Source organism: Mus pahari, chromosome 12, assembly GCF_900095145.1.
Source record: "Mus pahari chromosome 12, PAHARI_EIJ_v1.1, whole genome shotgun sequence".
NCBI classification, from domain to species: Eukaryota; Metazoa; Chordata; class Mammalia; order Rodentia; family Muridae; genus Mus; species Mus pahari.
This window is the reverse complement of record NC_034601.1, coordinates 81840858-81860839: the sequence shown is the minus strand read 5'-3', so window position 1 is coordinate 81860839 and position 19982 is coordinate 81840858. Positions and strand designations below refer to the sequence as shown.

Here is a 19982-nt window from a genome sequence, read left to right as displayed (position 1 = left end):
AAAAAAAAAGAAAGAAAGAAAGAAAAAAAGAAAAAAGAAAAAGAAAAAGAAAAGCTGCCCTGTGCCAGCCTCTGTCCTGGGAGCTGCTTCTATTGCTCTCCAGCCCTATGCTGCTGAAGGAACACTTGTGTGATGTTATAGTCTGGCTTGAATCCTTATGGTGTAACTTGGTTACTGTGTGTCTAGTATTCTCATGGAGGTCCAGCTTTGACATCCTAGCAGTTTGTGTAGTGATAGATAGTGGATTTAGGGGACTTACACATAGTACTTCTTCCATCCGTAACTCAGTCTCTCTCTTCCTTTTGTAGATCTATGAGGCCCAGCCAGAGATTTCCCCAGCCTTTTGGACCAGAGAGTTTATCCCATTGCCAAGGCTCCTGGCGATGGTGATGGTGACCACAGTTCCTCTGGTGTGCAATAAGATCATGTTCACTCAGGCATTAAATGTAAGTCACAGGGAAAGAGAGATGACTCTGTGAGTGGTTAAGAGGACTGACTCTTCCAGAGAATGCAAGTTCAGTTCCCAGCAAGTGTTGGCTTACAACCATCTGTGACTTCAGTTTCAGGGAACTGGACTACCTCTTGTGGTCTGCTATCATTGTATGTACATGTGGTTTGTGTGGTGCCCAGACATACATGCATCCAGGCAAAACACACACACACACACACACACACAGAGCTTTCTCTTGCAGAGCCGCTTACAGTGTGTGGTCCCTGAAAACACCTGCTGATGGTCTATGACTGTTTTGTCAGACGGAGCTTTGGCTTGAAGTCACCAATGAGGGCAACTGTGCACCTGAGGTTAGCCATTTCTTCTGGCAGTGACTAGCATGGTGTCTTCTTCAGCTCTGCTTCAGCATTCTGTGGAGACCCCTGTCCTCTACACTTCTGTAGGGTGTGTGGATGTGGGGAAATGTTAGAGGAAGGGAAGAGTCTGCAGGAAGACTTCATTCATTCAGGATATCTGGAAATAGTGGCAAAATTTCCAGCCAATCTCTTAATTCTTTCAAGAGCCTAATAGACCAGGTGTTAGATTTCCTTTTACATTGAGGAACAGCTGTTTTCAGGCAGTGCTGGGGGCAAAGTGATACTTAGAGTTTGTTTCATGATTTAGTGGCTAAGAGCACTTGCTTTTCTTCTGAAGAACCCCTTTAGTTCCCTGCACCCATTTTGGGCAGCTCACAACTGCCTGTAACTCCAACTCCAGGGCATCTGATACTGTCTTCTGACCTACAAACACCTACACTCATGTGCCTCAGACACATACGTGCACACAGACATATATATACACACAGACACACGAAACACTCAAACCAAACTTCAAAAACGAATTGGCATCTTATTTCTGGTAGAGTTCCCCATATTCCATCAGAAACATCACTCTGCGGGTTCCTGGTCTTTGCCACAGTGTACTGGGCCCATCCTCTTTTTGATAATAGGACCTGTGGGTCCTTGAACATCACTGAGTCTCTGAAGTCATTGAGGTCCTTGACAGCCTTCATGGTTGTTCTCTAAGGAGCTCTAGGTGTCAGAAGTCTGTGGTGTGGGTTGCTTTTGTGTTACTCCATCTTTGTCGCTATTCCAACATCTTAAGTTGTGTAATTGTGCATAACTTTAGAGGCTAAAGTCCAAGGTTGAGTGTGTTTAGGCTTTAGTGAGACCCCACTGACTGTGTAACGAGGAACAGTGAATGAGCAAAGTCACAGTGTTTGCAGAGTGGGTGGGAACACATGGCGGGAAAGGGACTGGCGACTAGTGAGGGGCTGACTTATTTATTTATTTATTTACTTTTGATTTGATGGTCAGGTGGTCCTCTTGCCTCAGTCTTCTGGGTGCTAGAATTATAGGCATGCAGTATGCACCAGCAATCCTGGCCCAGTTTGTTTTGTTTGTTTGTTTGATTGATTGATTTTTTTTGTTTTTGTTTTTGTTTTTTGTTTTTTTTGCAACAACACTTGCTTCTAGAAATCAACTCATCCCGTGAGAACTGTGTTAACTCGCAACTTAAGCCTACTCAATGACCCTATCTCCTCTCACTCCCATCGTATTAGAACTAGACTTTTAACATATAAACTTTTGGGAGCAGATTTTATTTAAGTCCTCGAAGTTGCTTAGTCTTCATCATGAGCAACCTGACATGTTTTCTCGACTTCTTTCTGCCTTACTTCATGTGAGTGCTTCTTATGGACCCCACGTAGCTGCTGTGGAGAGATCCTGTGCCGTCACTGCAGATGATACGTAATAGCTGAGGGTTGTCAGGGAGGACTGACTAAGAAGTACACGCAGGACAAGATCTACTGTGGGACTCCACCTACAGGAGCTGCTTTCTGGCAACTGCTGTCGTCTGATAGAGTAGATGTCTAAGGTCCCCCGGGTCACCTCTTCTCAGTGGAGAGTCCTGCCATATCTTTTGCTTTTCCCTCATAGTAACCTGAAAAGCAGGGCCCGTCAAGCACAGTTTTCCCTGGGACACACATGTGACTTTAATTCTCTTTTCTGCCCAGTTGGACAGCATACCTGTAAAACACTCAGCATTGTCCCTTATTTCGGACATTTTGAAGAGAGCATTAAAAACAGTTGACCACTGTCTGGACAAAGAGGCATGGCAAGATTCAGACGTGTATACAGCTGAGATGATGGAAGAATTTGTTCAGCTCTTCAGAGAAGCGCTGGGCAAGGTGGGTTCAGGTCCAGGTTTGAATTTTCACTGCAGACCCCTTTACCAAGCACAGAAGAAAGAAAGAGTTATCCTGGGACATGGGGTGGGAGCTGAGGGATATGTCCTCTTAGCTGCTGGATAGAGAGGCTAGCAGGGAGTGTCTTGGCACAGTTCCCAGGGGCAGCTGATAAAGTGTTTGCTTATAGATCTCACTTAGAACAGAGCTGAGCACGAGCTAGGAGTCAGACTATGACTTGCTTTTGCACGGAAACAGTGGGTTCTCGTTCTAGTGGGACCTGTGGCTCATTTGTGACTGTATGTACTATGCTGCTTTCCCCTACCTATACGTGCACACATGCTGATGGAGTGTGATGTACTCTGGCTCAAGTTAGAAGGGAATGAGAGTTGGCGGCTGTAGAACATCTGTTTTCTCCATGGCTAATTCTGCTAGTAAGACATGGCTTCCACACACAGCCAGCAGAGTGGAGCCCCTGGTGGTAGTTGGCAGGTTACTGACAGTGTTTCCAAGAAGAGTCCCTCCTGTCCCACTGTCTGGCTTGAGTGAAGACTGAGTGCAGTTGTGGGATACACAGCAGAAGCAAGCTTACAGGGATGCACTGTTCTCGACCTCCCTTGGTTCCTCCTCTGGATTTGCTTTTGCTTTCTCCCTGTTAATGCATCAGTTCGTCGATGTCTTTCCGTGTTTCAAATGACTGATTTTTAATCTTTGCTTCTCTTTTACACTTAGATTTTGCCAGATCTGAACACTGTTATTTGGGTCTGGCAGTCATTTAAAAAGCCAGCGATTAAGGAGGACCGTGAGAAAGGGAAGAAGAGCAGTAGCAAGACTCCTACTGCCTCTGAAGCTCTCCAGCGTGGTGAGACCCTCAGCTACCTCTGCTCTTGACCTCTTGACCTGGGACCGAGATGTCGGGCAGCCGGGATGGCTCCCCAGAGGATCCTCAGGCAGTTCTGTGTCAAGGCCCCTCTGGGAGGGCACAAAGAGCTTGGATCCTTCTTTCCTCGGGGAGAAGCATTATGTAAAATTGTAGGTCTTAGTGAATTTTAGTATCAGAAATACTTTCAGTCTTTGTATGTCAGCACCATGTCTCTCTGATTTGAGCACCCATGCTGTGTGAATGGGAAAGAACTCTTGGTTGCTGTGCAGATGGAGGTGGGCTACAAGGCCCATCTTGTGTTAAAATATGGTATTGGCCAGGTGCAGTTTTCCATATTTAGACACCACGGGGCAGTCCTTATTGTGTATCCCTACTGCTTAGATGGGGACAGGAAGCCTAGATATTGGTAAGTAGCCTTGGCTTAGCCAGGCTACAGCAGTAAAGAAGGCTTAAGACCAGTCCCTGGAACAGTATCAACCCTGTTACCACACTGGCCCTGAAATGTAGTTACTGTGTTTTCAGTAACCTGAGTATGTATGCAGTTGGCTAGGGCTGTAGTGTGAATGCTCACCTGATCAGGGACAAGGACACATATTTGTCCTAACGCATGTTGTCTTCCTTTGGTACAGATGATGCAGAAACCATTCTTCTGAAATCAGTTCTGCTCCAGGTCATATGCCTTTACCAGCAGGTCGTTCCCCACGTGATCACGCAGTACAACTTTGACTTCAGCAAGCTCCTAAAAGGTGGGTCTTAAGGGACTGCAGACAGCCGGGCATGGTGGCGCACGCCTTTAATCCCAGCACTCGGGAGGCAGAGGCAGGCGGATTTCTGAGTTCGAGGCCAGCCAGGGCTACACAGAGAAACCCTGTCTCTAAAAACCAAAAAAAAAAAAAAAAAAAAGGACTGCAGGCGAGCTGCCTCTGTTCCTGCCAGTGGGGATAAAGGACACTCCAATAAACTGCAGCAGAGTCTAGGAGCTGAGGATCAGGAAGGGGTAGTGAGGGCAGTTTATCAGCAGATGTGATCTGCCATAATAATTTATTTGTCCCATTATTTTCTCAGCTACATACTTATTGATCTATCAGTGAGGGTGGAGAAAAGCCAACCAGCCTGGGCAGTGCTCAGTGTTGCTCCCAAGCTAGGTCATTTGGTACTTACTCCAAGGCAAGGGTGCAAGGGGACAGAAAAAAGGAGATCCCTGCAGAAGGGACACGCCATCCTGTTTATACAGAGGTGCAGTGTGCATGGGTACATTGTGTTTTACTCAAGTGAGTCAGGCTCAAGCCATCTTGTATAAAATATCTTCATGCTGGTCTGGACACAGTCTCTTGATGGTCAAGTTTACCTAATATAATCGACATTATAATTGGGCCTACAGATGACTTGCAAAAATACCATTCTTGGAATTTATATAAATTACTGAAATAATTATTTTCAAGACATGTAATTAGCATTTTAATCATCAAGGGTGAAAAGTTGTCTTTTCCACGGGAACATGAAATTTACAGAGATATGGCCATGTAGGTCTTAGGAGCAGTGTCCTTCCCAAGCAGGAGAGGACTCTAGAGACCAGGCTAGGGGCGGGGCCAGCGGTCAAGCTTGGCGGTCATAGTCTCTCTCCACAAAATACTTAGGCTTGGATAATAGGGCCGTTCTCTGCACAGTGTAATGGGGCGACGTAAGTAAGATTCATGAGTTTGGGGTCACACTTGGAGGTAGCATGATGTGCTATATTATGGTGAGTTTAGTTATAGTTATAATTAAAATTGGCTAAGGGACAGACAAGGGTTGTTTTGGGCATGTAGAATTTGGACTTTGGTTGACAAATCCCCATAAACATCAGGTAGGGGGTGTCGAGAAAGGAATACTTCCCACAGCCTGAAGGAGCGTGGGATACAGGGAACAAAGTGCATCCTTTTTTCTTCTCTGAGTCAGGGTCTCAATTCCGGGTAATCTTGTGTTTTCCTGTTCTCTGGCTGCAGGCATCATCTCTGAGCAGGGCCCTCCTCAGGAGGTCCCTCCCATCCTGCAGCACCACATGCTGAAAGTGGCCCTGGAACTGCCTGCTAACAAGTTTTTGTGGCTAAAGGCACAGGTAGGAGTCAGACATCTCCAGTCTTTTGCTGCCAGTGTGCTTGGCTGGCTTTCACAGTTCTTGTTAGTGAACACACTTGAAAATAAAGCACATCGCTTTCCCTTTGATCTCACCCTGAAAGAACTCAGTGGCCAGGATGGGAACACCACCATGCTAGCAGAGAGCTGGCTGGCAGAAATGCTGGCAGATATTGGGCACAGTGTTTGCCTGTCTTCAGTAGCATTTTCTAGGGCCAGAATGTTCACTCGTGTAGGGAAGGTCACCAGGCACCAGGTGTTCACCTGTGCCCTCTAACCCTAGATGCTGTCCCTCCTGTGCATCGAGGGATGACCAGCAAGATTGTGTGTGCTTCTGAGGACCTCAGACCATGCAGTGGCTTGGCTCTTGTGGACCTGTTTTATAGAGAGCCAGCAGCATGGAAAGGCGTGCTGACATTTATACACAGCATTTTCAGAAAGGTGTCTGTACTTAAGTGATGCTCGCTTCCTGAGTTGAGGACAATTCATAATTGCATAAGGACTTACAAGATGGCAGGTTACACAAAGTGCTTTGCCTACTCCACCCATACCAGGTCGGGCAGGCTGCTGGGGTCAGAGAGAGTTCAGGACACTTGGGTAGTGCTGTAGCTCTGTAGTGCTGTCCACAGTCCTCCTGTCAGCCTTCAGCTGTTCCCTTCCTGAAGTGACATGCTCTGTGTTGATAGTATTTCATACCGGTGGGGCTGGGCCCCGTAAGTAGATCTTGATGATATACTTAGAAAGTTAGAAAAATTGTCCTTTTTTACACTGGTGCTAGGGATAGAACCTAAAGCCTGTATATGCCAGTTAAGCACTGAGCCACTGAGCTACCTCTCCTAAATACTTTTTTTTTTTAAATACAAGAGATGTGGGCGTCACCTTAAAAGCAAAGCAATCCAGATCATAGTATGTTGTAGAGTAGCAGGCAGTGAGTCAAAGGAATAGGAGAATTTATATGAAAATCGATGCAAATATATCATTAAGATAGTAAAAGAAAAATATAATAGTTATCATCCAAAAGGAGAGGATACAAACATGGATGTATGCACATGTGCTTGCACACTCACAACTATTCACACATGTATGTGTACAGGTCATTACTAGAAAGCCATGGCGGAAGCTAGGACACGTGCTATCTCTAGGAGGAGAAGTGGAGGGGGGAGAAGGGAGACTTAGTTCCTGTACAAAGGCAAACCTTTACACGTAATAGTGAAATCCTCCCAAAATTTCCAGTCGCTAACCAATAACGGCACCATCTTATCTGCATGTCAGGTCAGCGCTTTGAAACAGAATACACCAGGAAGTTCCTGTTGATGGATCACTTGTCCAAGTGTGTTCCAGAGTCTTTAAAGAGTGATAGAAACAATGGAGGCAGAGAGCAGTTATCAGGTAGAAGGGACAGCAAATGACACACAGTGCTTCGCAGTCCTTCCTTCCTTCAGCACTTTGTGACATGACACTCTGAGTGCTTTTGGGTCCTGAGTATCACAAGAAGTGTCATACTAAGACGTGTTTCCCACACAATCTTTGTCCATGAAAATTTGCCCAAAAGAGGCCACTTAATGTGAAAGAAATGGCAACTCTTAAGACATTGGTTGACAGCCTGGAGGCAGTGGTGCGTGCCTTTAATCCCAGCTCCTGAGAGGCAGAGGTGCTGATCTACAGAACAGGGTCCAGCACAGCCAGGAATACACAGCTGGTGGGGTGGGGTGGGGTGGGGGAGTGGCAACACACACACACACACACACACACACACACACACACACGACAGTAGCTGACATTCTGTGCTCTACCCATTTCATGCTTATGAAGTGTATCTTCTGTACGGGCATTGTTTACTGGACCAAGTTATCCCCAGAACTTTGTTATCTTCAGGGTCAGCCTCTCCACTAAGGGCCATGACACATTAATAGACTTTACAGAGTGTGGGCCAGGGCTCTGAGGCTCTGCACCTCTAAGGCAGAGGTTTCTTAGCATGTGGGACACCTAAGACTATCAGGAGTCAGATATTTACATTACATTTCATAGCCCTAGGAAAATTAGTTACAAAGTAGCAACGAAAGAATTCTGACTGAAGTCAGCACAACATGAGGAACTGTACTAAGGTTTGCAGCCTCAGAAAGCGTGAGAACCACTGATCTAAGGCATGTGTTCCCAGTCTGGAGGCTGTTGTAAAGGCCTTATGATGTGTCCACCGAGTGGCTGGAGTGTTCACACAGTGTCCTGATGACATGTAGACCACACAGCTGAGGTGGACAGCTCACCACACCTGTGTGTAGTGTCTACACCAGAGCTCGGTTTCCAGGACACTGTTACCTTCTGGGACTTCAGTTCCTATGTAAGTCAGATAGGATAACAGCTGTGCCACTTCCTAGGTTGAGTGGAGGAGTCTGTGAGCCGCATACATGAAGACCTTGAGCTGTGGCCCCTAGAAATGCTTACGTGTTGTTGCGGCGGCAGCAGCTAGTTACTATGTGCTGCTGGGGGATTTGAATGAGTGCCTGACGTCTTCTCTGTGCAGCACCCCAGCACTGTTCTCTGGTTGGTAGTTAAAGTGAGCTAACATGATGAGCCTGGCAGTGTGCTGAGCATGCAGTCTGCTACGTCTGCTCAGCAAGTAGTGCCCCTTGTTACTTGTGCATATTAACAGTTTGAGATACTGTCCAACCCCTAGGAAGGCCCTGAGGCAGAAATCATTGGAGGAGAACGCTCGGTTTTCTACCTGCTGATGAAGATGTTTGTGAATAGTAACCATTTACAGCTCAAGTCCTCCACGAAGCTTCTGATCATAAAGGTCAGGACCATGTAGCAGTTCCTTGTCTCATAAGTAGTTGCATGGCTGTCCTTATGGTGGGGACTTAAAATGTGGTAGGAGTGCAGTAGAGGTTTATGCTTTTTTTTTTTTTTTACTTGGAGTATAGTAAATTTAAAATTTGTATAATGTTTTATTTGTTTATTTTGTGACTGTGTGTGTGGGGGTGAGCTATGAAAGTCAGTCAGGACAAGCGCTCTCCATATACTCCGGTCCCGTGGGAAACTGTTTCAGGGCTGTGGCTTGTCCCTCCTTCCCACACTTCCCTGGGCCTCACACCTTTGACTTTGTCCATCACCCCATCTCAGGTGTCCCCAGAGTGAGATGCAGGAGTGAAGACTCGGTCCCCATGGCTTCTCTCTTGCATGTGGCACTCACTCCTCCAAGGTCACTTGACAAGCCAGACATGTAATACACTAATACACGCCTGTGGTCTAGACTTAGGAGTTCTGATGCTGTATTTCCACACCCAGTCCTAAAAACACTAATGGTGACCATCAGTGCCAAGATGAGATTTTGTGGTTTTTGCTGCAGGGCTATATTTTGAGCTTCTTACCTGAGCGGCTTGAAGCCCACCCTGTTTTAGTCCCTGCCAGTGCAGCCATTTCCTTCCTAACCTCACGACTGATTAACTGCAGAGATGCACATTACAGTTGGGGGAGTTTGATGCACACTGCCACAGGGCTCGGCCATAAGAGCCTCCTACATAAGTGGACCGTTACAGGGCTCACTTATTTGGCAAACACACCTTGTCTCATCCCAGGCTCTGCCCTGGTAGGGATGGTGTGCTTCTTACCTAGGCTTGGAGTTCCCTCAGCTTAAAGGTTGAGTCACACATGCTTATCTGGTCTTTGTGGAAATCCAGATAATTTGTGGTTCCCTAAGAACCACCCGGGTCATTCTTCTGGGAGCTAAGGAAAGGAAAGGAAGCACACGGTAGTGAGAAAGGAGCCGTGTTGTTCCCAGGGGGCATGGAGTGATCAGGGCTCTGTGTCTCAGCAGCGGGGTCTCCCGTCCCGGGAGAAGAGCTGCTGCACCTGTACTCGGGCTTGTTGGTCTGACACGTGTCCAGCTGATAGAAAGTAGGTTCTGCTCTGACCTTCACATGGCTCCACTGCCAACAGATTCTTCGGGACACGGGTGTGTTCGAGCACACGTGGAGAGAGCTGGAGCTCTGGCTGGAGCACCTGGACAGCACTGCAGAGGAGCACAAGGAAGCCGTCATTCAGTTCCTGGAGCGGGTGAGTGCGAGCTCCGCAGAGCGCTGTGCTGCTTGGGCGGCTGACTTGGCTTCACACAGAGGCTTTCTCATGCGCGTACACCTGAGAGCCCACTCCACGTCAGCCTCTGAAAGAGCAATACTTTACTGCCTGCTTCTTGATTTCATTTGGGAAGCTTGTTTTTTCATGAAAGAGTAAATTTATCCAAAAAGCCAAGTTACAAACCAGTAGAATAGAAGAAATATTTTTCAAAATCGCCTAACAAAAAAAGCTTTTAAAATCTTTTCAGTGAAATTATATTATTATTAAAGGCGCTTAATATTTTCTTACTTGACCAAAGGCATTTTGGGCTTTCTCTTGTTGCCATTTAACTGTCTTCACCTGTCTTTTTTGTTCAGATTTTACTGACACTGGTGGTGAATCCTTACTCATACACAGACAAAGCTTCTGAGTTTGTCCAAGAAGCCAGCACCCTGCAGGCCTCTGTGGGGAAGCAAGATGCAGATGATGTCAGCATCCCTGTCTCCCATATTGATGGTAGGTCTTATGCCCAGAACCTCAGGCCATGGTTACACAGAGCAGGACTTGTGCTGAGGCTCTGCTCAGAGTACAGACAGCTCAGTTCCTTGTGAGAAAGATGAGCCACTCTGGAGATGAAGCCATCTCACTTACAGATTGGGTGTTCCTGTGTGTGTGTTGTCTACTGTGCATTGACACTGTTAAACTCTTGACAGATCTCAGAAACCTCGCTAACAGCTCTAAGGTGAGGACGATCTTGCTTTCCTCTTGAACATATAGTTCAGAGAGCTGGGATCAGAGAGACCAGATCACTTTGGCTCTCACAGGTCCTTCCATGCAACTCCAAGATTTGAACCTGTTCACCTAGCAGTTGATGGAAACAGATGGCAGAGACTCACAGACAAACATTAGGCAGACATCGGGGAATCTTGTGGAAGAGGGGGAGGAAGGATTGAAGGAGCCAAGGCGTCAAGGCCTACACACAAGAAAACCTTCAGAGTCAACTAATCTGGGCCCATAGGGGCTCACGGAGGCTGAACCATAAACCAGAAAGGCATGCATGGGACGGACCTAGACCTCCTACACATATGTAACAGATGTGCAGCCTGGTCTCCATGTGGGACTCCTAACAACTGGAGAAGGGTCCATCTCTGATTCTGTTGCCTGCCTTTGGATCCCTTTCCCCTAACTAGGCTGCCGTGTCTAGACTCAGTAGGTGAAGATGCACCTAGTCCTATTGCAAGTTGGTATGCGAAGGCAGGTTGAGATCCATGGGAGGAGGGTAGGTGGGAGGGAAGGACTGGGAAGGGAGGAGGAGGAGAGAAAGAGGCTTGAACCTAGGTGCCCAGTTGCTGTCTGTGCTGTAGCCCTCTCAGGTATCAGCTTGCTTGTCTGAACATGGGGTAAAGTTCCTCAGCTTTAGTTACTTGCTCAGTGGAGTCACCTGCACTTTGTCAAATACCGTAAAGACTGTTACCTTGTCTCCACCTGCTCAGGCCCAAACTCTAGGAAGCATTTTTCCTCTAGAGAAGTCTGAAAATGTGTTTGTTTTGTTTTTCTCTTTTGTAAACATTCTCTTGCCTCTCCCTGTGCTGAGCTGTTTCATGTGGGACCCTCGGATGGCTCCTACTTAAGCCAGCCTCTCCTCTTCTGTCTCAGATGTGCTGGACATGGTGGACGTCCTGGTGGAAGGCAGCGAAGGCCTGGACGAGGATATTGGGCTCCTGTTAAATGAAGACATGATTCTGCTCACCTTCCCCTTCAGTGCTCTGGTCCCTGCAGCTCTGGAAGCCAGGAATAAGCTGCTCCTTGGGACAGAATGTGAAGCAGGTACCTGTGCAGAGCTAGGGTGTCCGTGGAGGTTGGGGTTGGGAGTGCTGGGGGCTGGGAGTGCTAAGGGCCATCGGTCAGATTCTCCAGTGATGGACACACCCTGTAGCTCAGAGCACAGGGTGGATGTGAAGGCTGTGTTTACACAGCTCCATGGAACAGCTAGAACTGAGGGTTTCTCGCCAGCACTCAATCCTGCTGTCAGGGTAGTGATGATTCTTGGCTATATTGGGTTTCCCAAGTATCTTAGGCCCGAGAGTGCTCACAAATCGTAGCAGTCTGGAGAGCCCACTCTTCACCTCAGCCAGGAGCCCACATGCCAATAGTCTGAGGGTAAAAAGTCTGTTTCCTGCCTGACCTTGTCTTAGACCAGTACTGGCCAGGGGGCTTTCCTGGTGGTTGTCTTCTGGGAAGTGGCCTGGGGATATGGGCTCTTCCCATCTCATAGCTATGCCATCTGAAGGCATGGTTTCTATGATGGCTGGGCAAGGCAATCCTGCTTATCCTAGAGGATCTGATCAGGCAGAGAGGGCTATGCCTGGAGAGGGGCTCAGAGAGGCCTGTGTGCCAGGACAGAGGAAGGGACAGGAAAGCCACCTGCAAGTCCTTGGCTCAGGTGGCTTTGGTCTAGCTGTATATATACCTGGGTCTTTCCTTGCAGACCTGAGGACCTGGTTTCAAACCATGTGCTATGTACATACATACATACATATTGAAATAGGGCCTTCCCACATGAGCATCTGACCCCTCATGGAGCTGCCACTCCTGGGTCTGATGTGACTATGGAAGGGTATCACGTCAGTATCTCAGAAGCAGTCTCGCTGATCCCTAACCCTGCCTGCCCCGTTTCCTTGCAGGGGAAAGCGTCGTGGCATATATGACTGCAGTGTTGACTGACCTTCTCCATACCCAGAGGGACCCCCTAGCTCTTTGTCTTCTGCTCCAGTCTTATGACAAGTTGGAGCCTGTTAGCCTGCTCTGCGGTCAGCAGCTTGTCCAGTTTCACAGATACTACAGTCTCTGGATTCCTGAGCAAGCCCAGGAGGCCTTGGTGAGCCACACTCCCTGCTGCCTGAAGTGTCTCTTGACTTGGTGTAGCTGGATGCGTAGCTGGATGTGCAGCTGAGGGTCCAGATGCTGTACTGTGCAGAGCCAGGGCTTCACCTTCCTCTGTCCTCTGCTTACGTGAGGAGTGCCATTCGTGTTGTCACTGCTCCCTAATGACAGGATTTCGTCACTGCTTCTGCTTGGCTTCGTCCTCTTTTTCCTTCCCAAGTAAAAGAAATGTTTGTATCTCACTGTCTTCTGGAGACCCTGGTGTTCTCAGCTAACATGCCTGCCCCTCAGCACACCCCATGAGCTCCATACTGGGAAAGGAAATGGGGTGATGGGGAGGATCTGTGGAGTGGGTTCTTGTTCAGATGCTGTGTGTCTACACTGGGGCAGAGTCAACCTTGCTGTGGATTTGTGTGGGTTCATTCCATCTCAGCGATGCTTAAAAATGCAGACAGCATAGGGCCTTTTTCTTGTGATGGCAGCCATGTTGGTGGTGGTCTGTGTGTATTTTAGCCATTTGATCCACTACCTCTTGAGAGGTAGGCCAAGACTGATCACCCTTTATATACACATGCAAAGAACTTGCACCAGCAGTTGGCAGTGGGACAAGGTTTGGTCAATCTGTTTGCAGAGCTTATGTTCAGAATAGTGATTGCCACTTTCCACTACAAAGAGGCCATGGTCAACAGTCACCAGATGGTTCAGTTCAGTGCCACTCTGCCTGTGTGCTGGTGTTGGTGTCCACCCTGGTTGCCAGGCTCTGGTCATAATCGTGACCTAGCGCCGGGTGTGATGGTGCACGCCTTTAATCCCAGCACTCGGGAGGCTGAGGCAGGCAGATTTCTGAGTTCAAGGCCAGCCTGGTCTACAGAGTGAGTTCCAGGATAGCCAGGGCTACACAGAGAAACCCTGTCTCGAAAAACAAACAAACAAACAAACGATCATGTCCTAGCTCCCCGTTATGGAGTGGGGTTCCACTGTCTCAGGTAATGCTGCTGCTACACTGATTCTCAGACCGTGCCTTGAGAACCACTGGGCTTCTGGATACAGTGCCTGAGCTCGTTAGCTGAAGGAAGTCATGTGTTGTGAGTCCTGTGCGGCTTTAGATGGCGGCTTGGTGATTATAAGTGAATAACTTGTTTGCAGCAGGGCTGCTCTGGAGCCTTCTTTTCCTTGAACTATTTCTCCCCATACCCAGTCCTTTGGACAAGATTTTGAGGGTGGGCAGGTAGCTTGCAGCAGGCCTTTGCTTTAGCTGGGGTGCTTTTCTAGGCTGCAGCAAATCTTCCCATGTCTGAGGCAGGCAGCTCCTCACTGAAAGGTCTGTTTGTCCCCGTGCATTCTGTCAGCAGGCACACTTTAGCATGGTCTCAGTGTTGAGATGGAGTTCCCTTGAGTACAGTGCCACACTGCCCTGAATGCTTAGTTTGAAATGCCCTTCATTACTCATTGCCACAGTTGTCAGCAGTGTGTGTAGCCTTTGCTTCTGAGGTCATTCCCTTCCTGTCCTTTTTGATCCCTCAGCCACTGCAGGCGTCTGGCAGCTCGGGACCACGTACACCCCCGCCATCTTCCTGCTTCTCCACCCTGCTGCAAACAGCCTATGAAAGCCGGACACTTGGGGATAAGAGCATTCAGACACAGCTTCTCGCTGCTGTCCCAAGCCTAGCTCTGCAGCACATGCTGCGCTCAGCCAAGCAGGTACTGCTGTACCTCAAGAGCACTGTGGAGAACTTCAGCCAGGTCAGTGCCTTCCCTTCTCCTCCAGTCCCCACATGCAGAGCGTGTGCTCTTCTGAGTCTGTGCCACGGGGAGGGACAGGAATCCAGATAATGCCACAAGGCTGACCCCAGTTCTAGGACCTGACTCTTAGCTCTGCAGGTCCCGTCTGGGCCCTTCCCGGAACAGCTGTGCAGAGGCAGCAGCGCTCGTCTGTCAGGGTAGTGCGTGGACTCGGGACATGGCCCTTCCTGTGGTGCCTGGCCATAGCTGCATGGCCAGTCTTGTCTTCCATGGTTTGAGTCTAGTAGCTCACGTTTGAACTCTGCTAATGTGCTTTTACACTTTCCTACTTTAGATTTCCTTGTTGACCCAGTCCTCTTATTTAAAAAAAAAAAAAAAGCCAGGTGGTGGTGGAAGCGCATTACCTTTAATTACCTTTAACCCCAGCACTCGGAGATGGAGGCAGGCTGATCTCTGTGAGTTCCAGGATAGCCACGGCTACACAGAGAAACTCTGTCTTGAAAAATCAACACCACCCTCCCCCCAAAAACCAGCCTTCGTACATTTATTTATTTATTTATTTATTTATTTATTTTCATGTTGTGTATTTATGTGCACATGAGTGCATGTGGAGGCCAGAGGCTGGCATGTAGGAGTGGATTTTCTTTCACAGTGTGGCTCCTGGGGACTGAACTCAGGTCATCAAGCCTGGTGACTAGTGCCTTTACCTGCTGAGCCATCTTTTGCCTTACTTTAGCAGAGTTAACATTTGTATTTCACTGAGGTGTTAGGAAGGTGAGTTTCCTTTATCCCATGCTCCTGTGAATAGCGAGAACATACCCGGTGCTCTCTTGTCTACAGCTTGGGCTAATCTGGGGAGAGTGGTGGAAGGGGAGGTGGATTGCCTCAGAGTTCTGGAGGTTCTTATAGTTCCTGTGTGAGAGAAACTTGGAAACTCTGCGTCCAAGTCTTACCTTGTTGGCCTTCCCCTCCAGTTTCCACAGGGGCCTGGCAGTCACTTCTCTGTGACTGGTCAGCCCTTCCTTGTCTGAGGGTCATGTGTTTGTTACAGCTGGGCAGAAGTGTGGGCCCAACTCTCCTTCAGTTCCTCCTGGGCCTCCTTAAGCACCTGGTCATCCACTCTGAGCAGCTGGACGCCCAGAATCAGCAGAAGCTGGAGGCTGCCCGGGCCGAGTCTGATCTCTTTTTGGACATGGAGTCCGTGGTTTCCCTTGAGTTGGCTTCTGACAAGGTACTCCCCTCTCCCGTTCAGCCTACTATCCTTTTCCCACGAGGTTTCGGATACTGGCTATTTCTGAGTTGTAGGTTCACTGTAGGAAATAGAGAAATGTAGAAAACTACACCTGAGATGTTGCAAGCCATCTATAACCCGTGCCCAGGGAGAGCAGCTTAATTTGGGTTCTTTCTTTCCAATCAGTCCTCTATAGTCAAGCCAGCACTCGGCTCTTGTTTGTACCTGTACCCTGAGCCTTCTGAGGACGTCAGAGTGAGGGTCAGGTAACTGTGCTGACTGGGGCCCATGTCTGCTGCTGCAGCACTCTCCTGTTGTAGTGTGCAGGGAACTCCCAGTGGGCTTGGAGAGCAGTACGTTCTCATTTCAGTCTGACTGAAATAGGCTGCCTTCTCCCGTGACCTCCGCGTTGACTTCTGAGGAGAGGTGGATCTCTGGGTTCTGTTTGGCAAAGCCTTGTTGGAAAGGGGATAGGTTCCTTTGCTTCCCTCAGAAACAAACATGGTATGAGAAACTTGTTTGTGTCCCTGGGAATTAGGCCATCTTCCAGGAATCGTGTTTGGTAAGGCTAGGAGAGATATACCAGGACTCTATCATTTTCTAGCCTGTCTGGGGCTGCGGTCTGTTCAGGACTTAGAATTCACCTGGGCCAGAACTCATTTCTTGGGGGCACTTGAAAGTGAAGTCAGGGTTGACTTCAGTTCATAGTTGTGCTTTAGTTTCTGTCCAGCCTCCCCAAGGACATTGTCTAACTCTGACCACTCTGCCCCAATTGTTAGGGCATCCCTCCACCAGGTCTGTCGAGTAGAGCAAAGCCACCAGACAGGCACTAACAGGCGGCAGGTGACTGCTATTACCCCCTTGTTGTTTCTGCATGGCCATCTCTTCCATTGAATGACAGGCAGTTTTGCTGTATTATGTCTGATCTGCTGGGTAATGACATGCTGATGACTAGGTGGGCACAAACTGTACCCCAGGCTGGTTGTCATTGTTGTGCAGGGAGTGGATGGGAGGTACAGAAACCCCAGAGGACCATAGTGTCCTGAGAGCGCACAGTCAGGAGGTGGCAAACATGCCTGAGAGTGATGTTACAAGTTGGGGTAAGGCTAGAGCAGGTTTACAAAGTGCTCCTTGCTCTGTTTCACTGAGAACACAGAAGGCTTTCGGGTAGCTGTGGCCTCCCTCTGGCTCTGTGACCCATGACTTTGTTTTTCAGACGATAGAGGAGCTGCTGCTGGCCATCCTTAAACATCCCACACTGGAGACTTGGTTTCTAGCCCTGGAGCAGAAAGCCTTGCCCCCACACACGCTCAGCCCTATCCTTGTGAAGCTCCTAGCAGCCCACTTCAGTGCAGGGGTCCTTCAGCTACTGGTGGCAAGTTCCCCAATTCTCCGTAAACTGGGACAGTTGAGCCTTCTGGCAAAGTACTCAGAAGCCATCACTCAAAGTGTGTTGATAGAGCTCCGCACTAGGAGTCTGAACTCGGCCTCAACGCCCAAGACCCTGCCTCAGCTGGAGGCTCTGCGAGAGCTGCACCCGTACATGGAAGGTGTCCAGATCCGAGAAGTCACCCTGGCTCTACTGGGCCTGCCAGAGGCCCACCTGCTGACCCAGCAAAGCACACAGTCGCTCGGGAAGGAGAGACAGCTAAGCAGTCTTGGAAAGACCCTGGTACAACTGCTGGCAAGCAGCCACCAGGATCAGCTGCAGAGCAGTGAGCTACTCTGGTGCGCCGAGTATGTGCGAGGCCTGGGGGCTCTGCTCCCCACTCTGGCTGAGCATGAGCTGGACACGGTATTCCTTCAGACTCTTCAGAAAGACCCTGTGCTGGCCTCTGTGGTCCCAGCTGCTGTGCTTGAGTACTGCCTGGTCCGACGGACACAGACAACCCTGGGCATTGCCAGCCTACTCCTTCAGTACAGTGGTACCCACCTTCTGAAGTTTGAGCTGTGGTGTGGGCAGCCTGGTGTGGGGCCCACCCTCCAGGAGCATCTGGATGACTTCTTCCCCCTTATCCATGTGTACCTCCAGCACAGGGCGCAAGGAAGCTTCATTCGACCAGCAGGAGGTATGGGAAGAGCTGGCTTGGGGCAACTTAAGAGTTTCCACCTGGAAAGGCAGAATGGTTTGCCATCGTAAACCCGGTCACTTACTTATCCGCACAGTGCAGTCCTGCTCCTCATCCTCACTGGAATCTCTTTAGGCTGAGAGAGTGGAGACATCTTGTCCTGTCTCTTGACCTTAGAAAGTAAGGTGCAGCAGTCCCAGGTGCCTGCCTATCCAGTCCCAATTAGAAAACAGGGGGTACCGGACAGGCACGCATATGGGTGCTCTGGCTGTTTCTGATTGAGTTGAGCTAACTGAAGGCTGATCCATCCCTTGTCTCATTACACTGTCCCCTTCCTCAGGGAAGTTGTCGGTGAGTTCATACTGAATCTGGGCAGCATGAGCCCAATTCTCTCCCGCTGCTGAGCCTCAAGTCTGGCACCAACCCCCTCCAGCTTAGTCATTTATAGTGAACATAAAGTGATTCCCCTATTGCTTTGTATTTGTGCCTGTGGTGACAGGTGCTTCCTAAAGGAAGGCTGCCATAGGCTACCTCTTGTTCATAAGTACTCTGCATTGTATACAGTGACTTCTGCTTTCTGTCTACCTAGTATCCTCTGCTGTCACTCCTGTCTTGAAGGCCCTGTGGAGACAAGTGCGAGACAGGTTCTTTCATATAGCTGGGCCTTCCAAAGATGCGCTACATCTAGAGGCCTTAGCCCAGCTCATTCCATTTGCAAGAACCAAAGATCTGCATGTCCTCATGGACCATTTACCCAACTTGCTTCGGACTCTGAGTAATCACAAGAGGTATGAAAACCAAGGCCATTGGATGGGTTTCTTTCCCCTTCTTAGTCTCACATGTCTCTTTGTCATGTATGATGAAAGTTAATGGAAAGCATCCGTCATTTTAGTAGATGAAACAGCAGTTCTGGCTAAAGCAGCCTTCATGGCTGGAGAAGTGCGTCTATGCAAAGATGGCTGGGGCTGATGCCCAGAGAGCAGTGCTCTACTAAAGTGGGTCCCCAGAAGGTGTTTTGCAGGGTCTAACTGGGGTGAGGTGAGGTGGTTTCTGTTCTCCAGAGGGTAGAGAGGACCAAGTGTCACCAAGTATGTCAGGAGAACAGTCTTCCAAGAAAGCACCGGGCTCTGTATGTCACCAGTGCTGAGGTGGGGAGGCCCTAGTTAACACTGAGTGGAGAGACCTGTTGTTATTGCTCAGTAAGCCTGGCTCCAAGAGTGTGCAGTGCAAGTCTCTGTGCACACAGCCCTTAGTTAGCAGTGTTGTGACCTGCCACCCTGTTCTCCTGCTGCAGTTGGATCGTGGCTGACTCTGTCTCAGCAGCCTTGGCAGAGGCAGCAGAAGAGCTGGGCTCCTGGAGGAAGACCCTCCTGCGGTCCTGTATACAGTGGCTGGCTGTGTCCTTCAGTGGCAGGGAGCCAGAAGATGAAAACACCCAGGAGCAAGAGAAGGCAATGCTGGTCCGGTTAAGCGAGTTGTTGGTAAGTGTCTCTCCTTAGAGCTCTTGGCTCCATGCTAAGGGGACAGCATGCCAGACAAGCCAAACTTCAGAGATGTGCTTCTAGCTGTGTGGTGTGAGCGTGGCCCCATAGGAGGTGAGAGGAGCCTTTTCTAGGGGTGAGTTGGGAGAGGAGGGCACTGAATTTGTAAGCCATCTTTTATCGGGAGTGGATGTTTTTCATCTACTGAGATATTATAGTCTGTTTCTTGATTAGTCTCTTAATAGGGTGAATTCTATTAGTTAACGATAAGCCAGCCTTGTATTCTCAGGATAAGCCTACATAATGTATTATTGACGTATATTGATCATAATGTATTAGCCTTGCTCTGTATTGTTGGATTTGATTTGCTAATACATTTTGTTAGGAGTTGTTGCTCCATTGTGCATATGGAATGGTTGAGTTTAATTTGGCTTTACTGTGATGGCTGCTTCTGAGATAGGTAAGGCAGGCCTCATGGGATGAGTTGGGAAAGTTGTACTGGGTTTGAAAGTCAAAGCTGACAGTTTAGTTTTTCCTTAACTGTTTTATAGGTACTGTTTTCCTGTCTTCTCGATTACTTTCTTTCTAGTAAAAACAAAACAACAACAACAAACCATCTTGTCGTCTTACCCTCCTGCATCACTGCATGGTGCCCTTTCCCTGTGGCTGACGTTAGGGTGTGTGCGGAATGTGAGTTGGACAGTTTGCTTAGGGTGGCCCTTGGCTTTTCATCCCTAGTCTTTTTTTTTTTTTTTTTTAGGTTTTTCGAGACAGGGTTTCTCTGTGTAGCCCTGGCTGTCCTGGAACTCACTCTGTAGACCAGGCTGGCCTTGAACTCAGAAATCTGCC

General features: G+C 48.7%; 1 protein-coding gene across 1 annotated transcript in view; it reads left to right on the top strand.

The window, feature by feature from the left end:
• Nucleotides 1–19982, top strand: part of Urb1 (URB1 ribosome biogenesis homolog) — a 58120-nt gene that overhangs the window by 17600 nt on the left and 20538 nt on the right. The window contains exons 10-24 of the mRNA XM_021209125.1: nt 309–446; nt 2505–2678; nt 3408–3537; nt 4188–4304; nt 5544–5656; nt 8348–8467; nt 9610–9726; nt 10104–10242; nt 11383–11553; nt 12411–12604; nt 14134–14352; nt 15404–15583; nt 16800–17652; nt 18242–18440; nt 18947–19133. Coding sequence (XP_021064784.1) covers nt 309–446; nt 2505–2678; nt 3408–3537; nt 4188–4304; nt 5544–5656; nt 8348–8467; nt 9610–9726; nt 10104–10242; nt 11383–11553; nt 12411–12604; nt 14134–14352; nt 15404–15583; nt 16800–17652; nt 18242–18440; nt 18947–19133 — 3051 coding nt within the window. The remainder of the gene's footprint in view (nt 1–308; nt 447–2504; nt 2679–3407; nt 3538–4187; nt 4305–5543; nt 5657–8347; nt 8468–9609; nt 9727–10103; nt 10243–11382; nt 11554–12410; nt 12605–14133; nt 14353–15403; nt 15584–16799; nt 17653–18241; nt 18441–18946; nt 19134–19982) is intronic.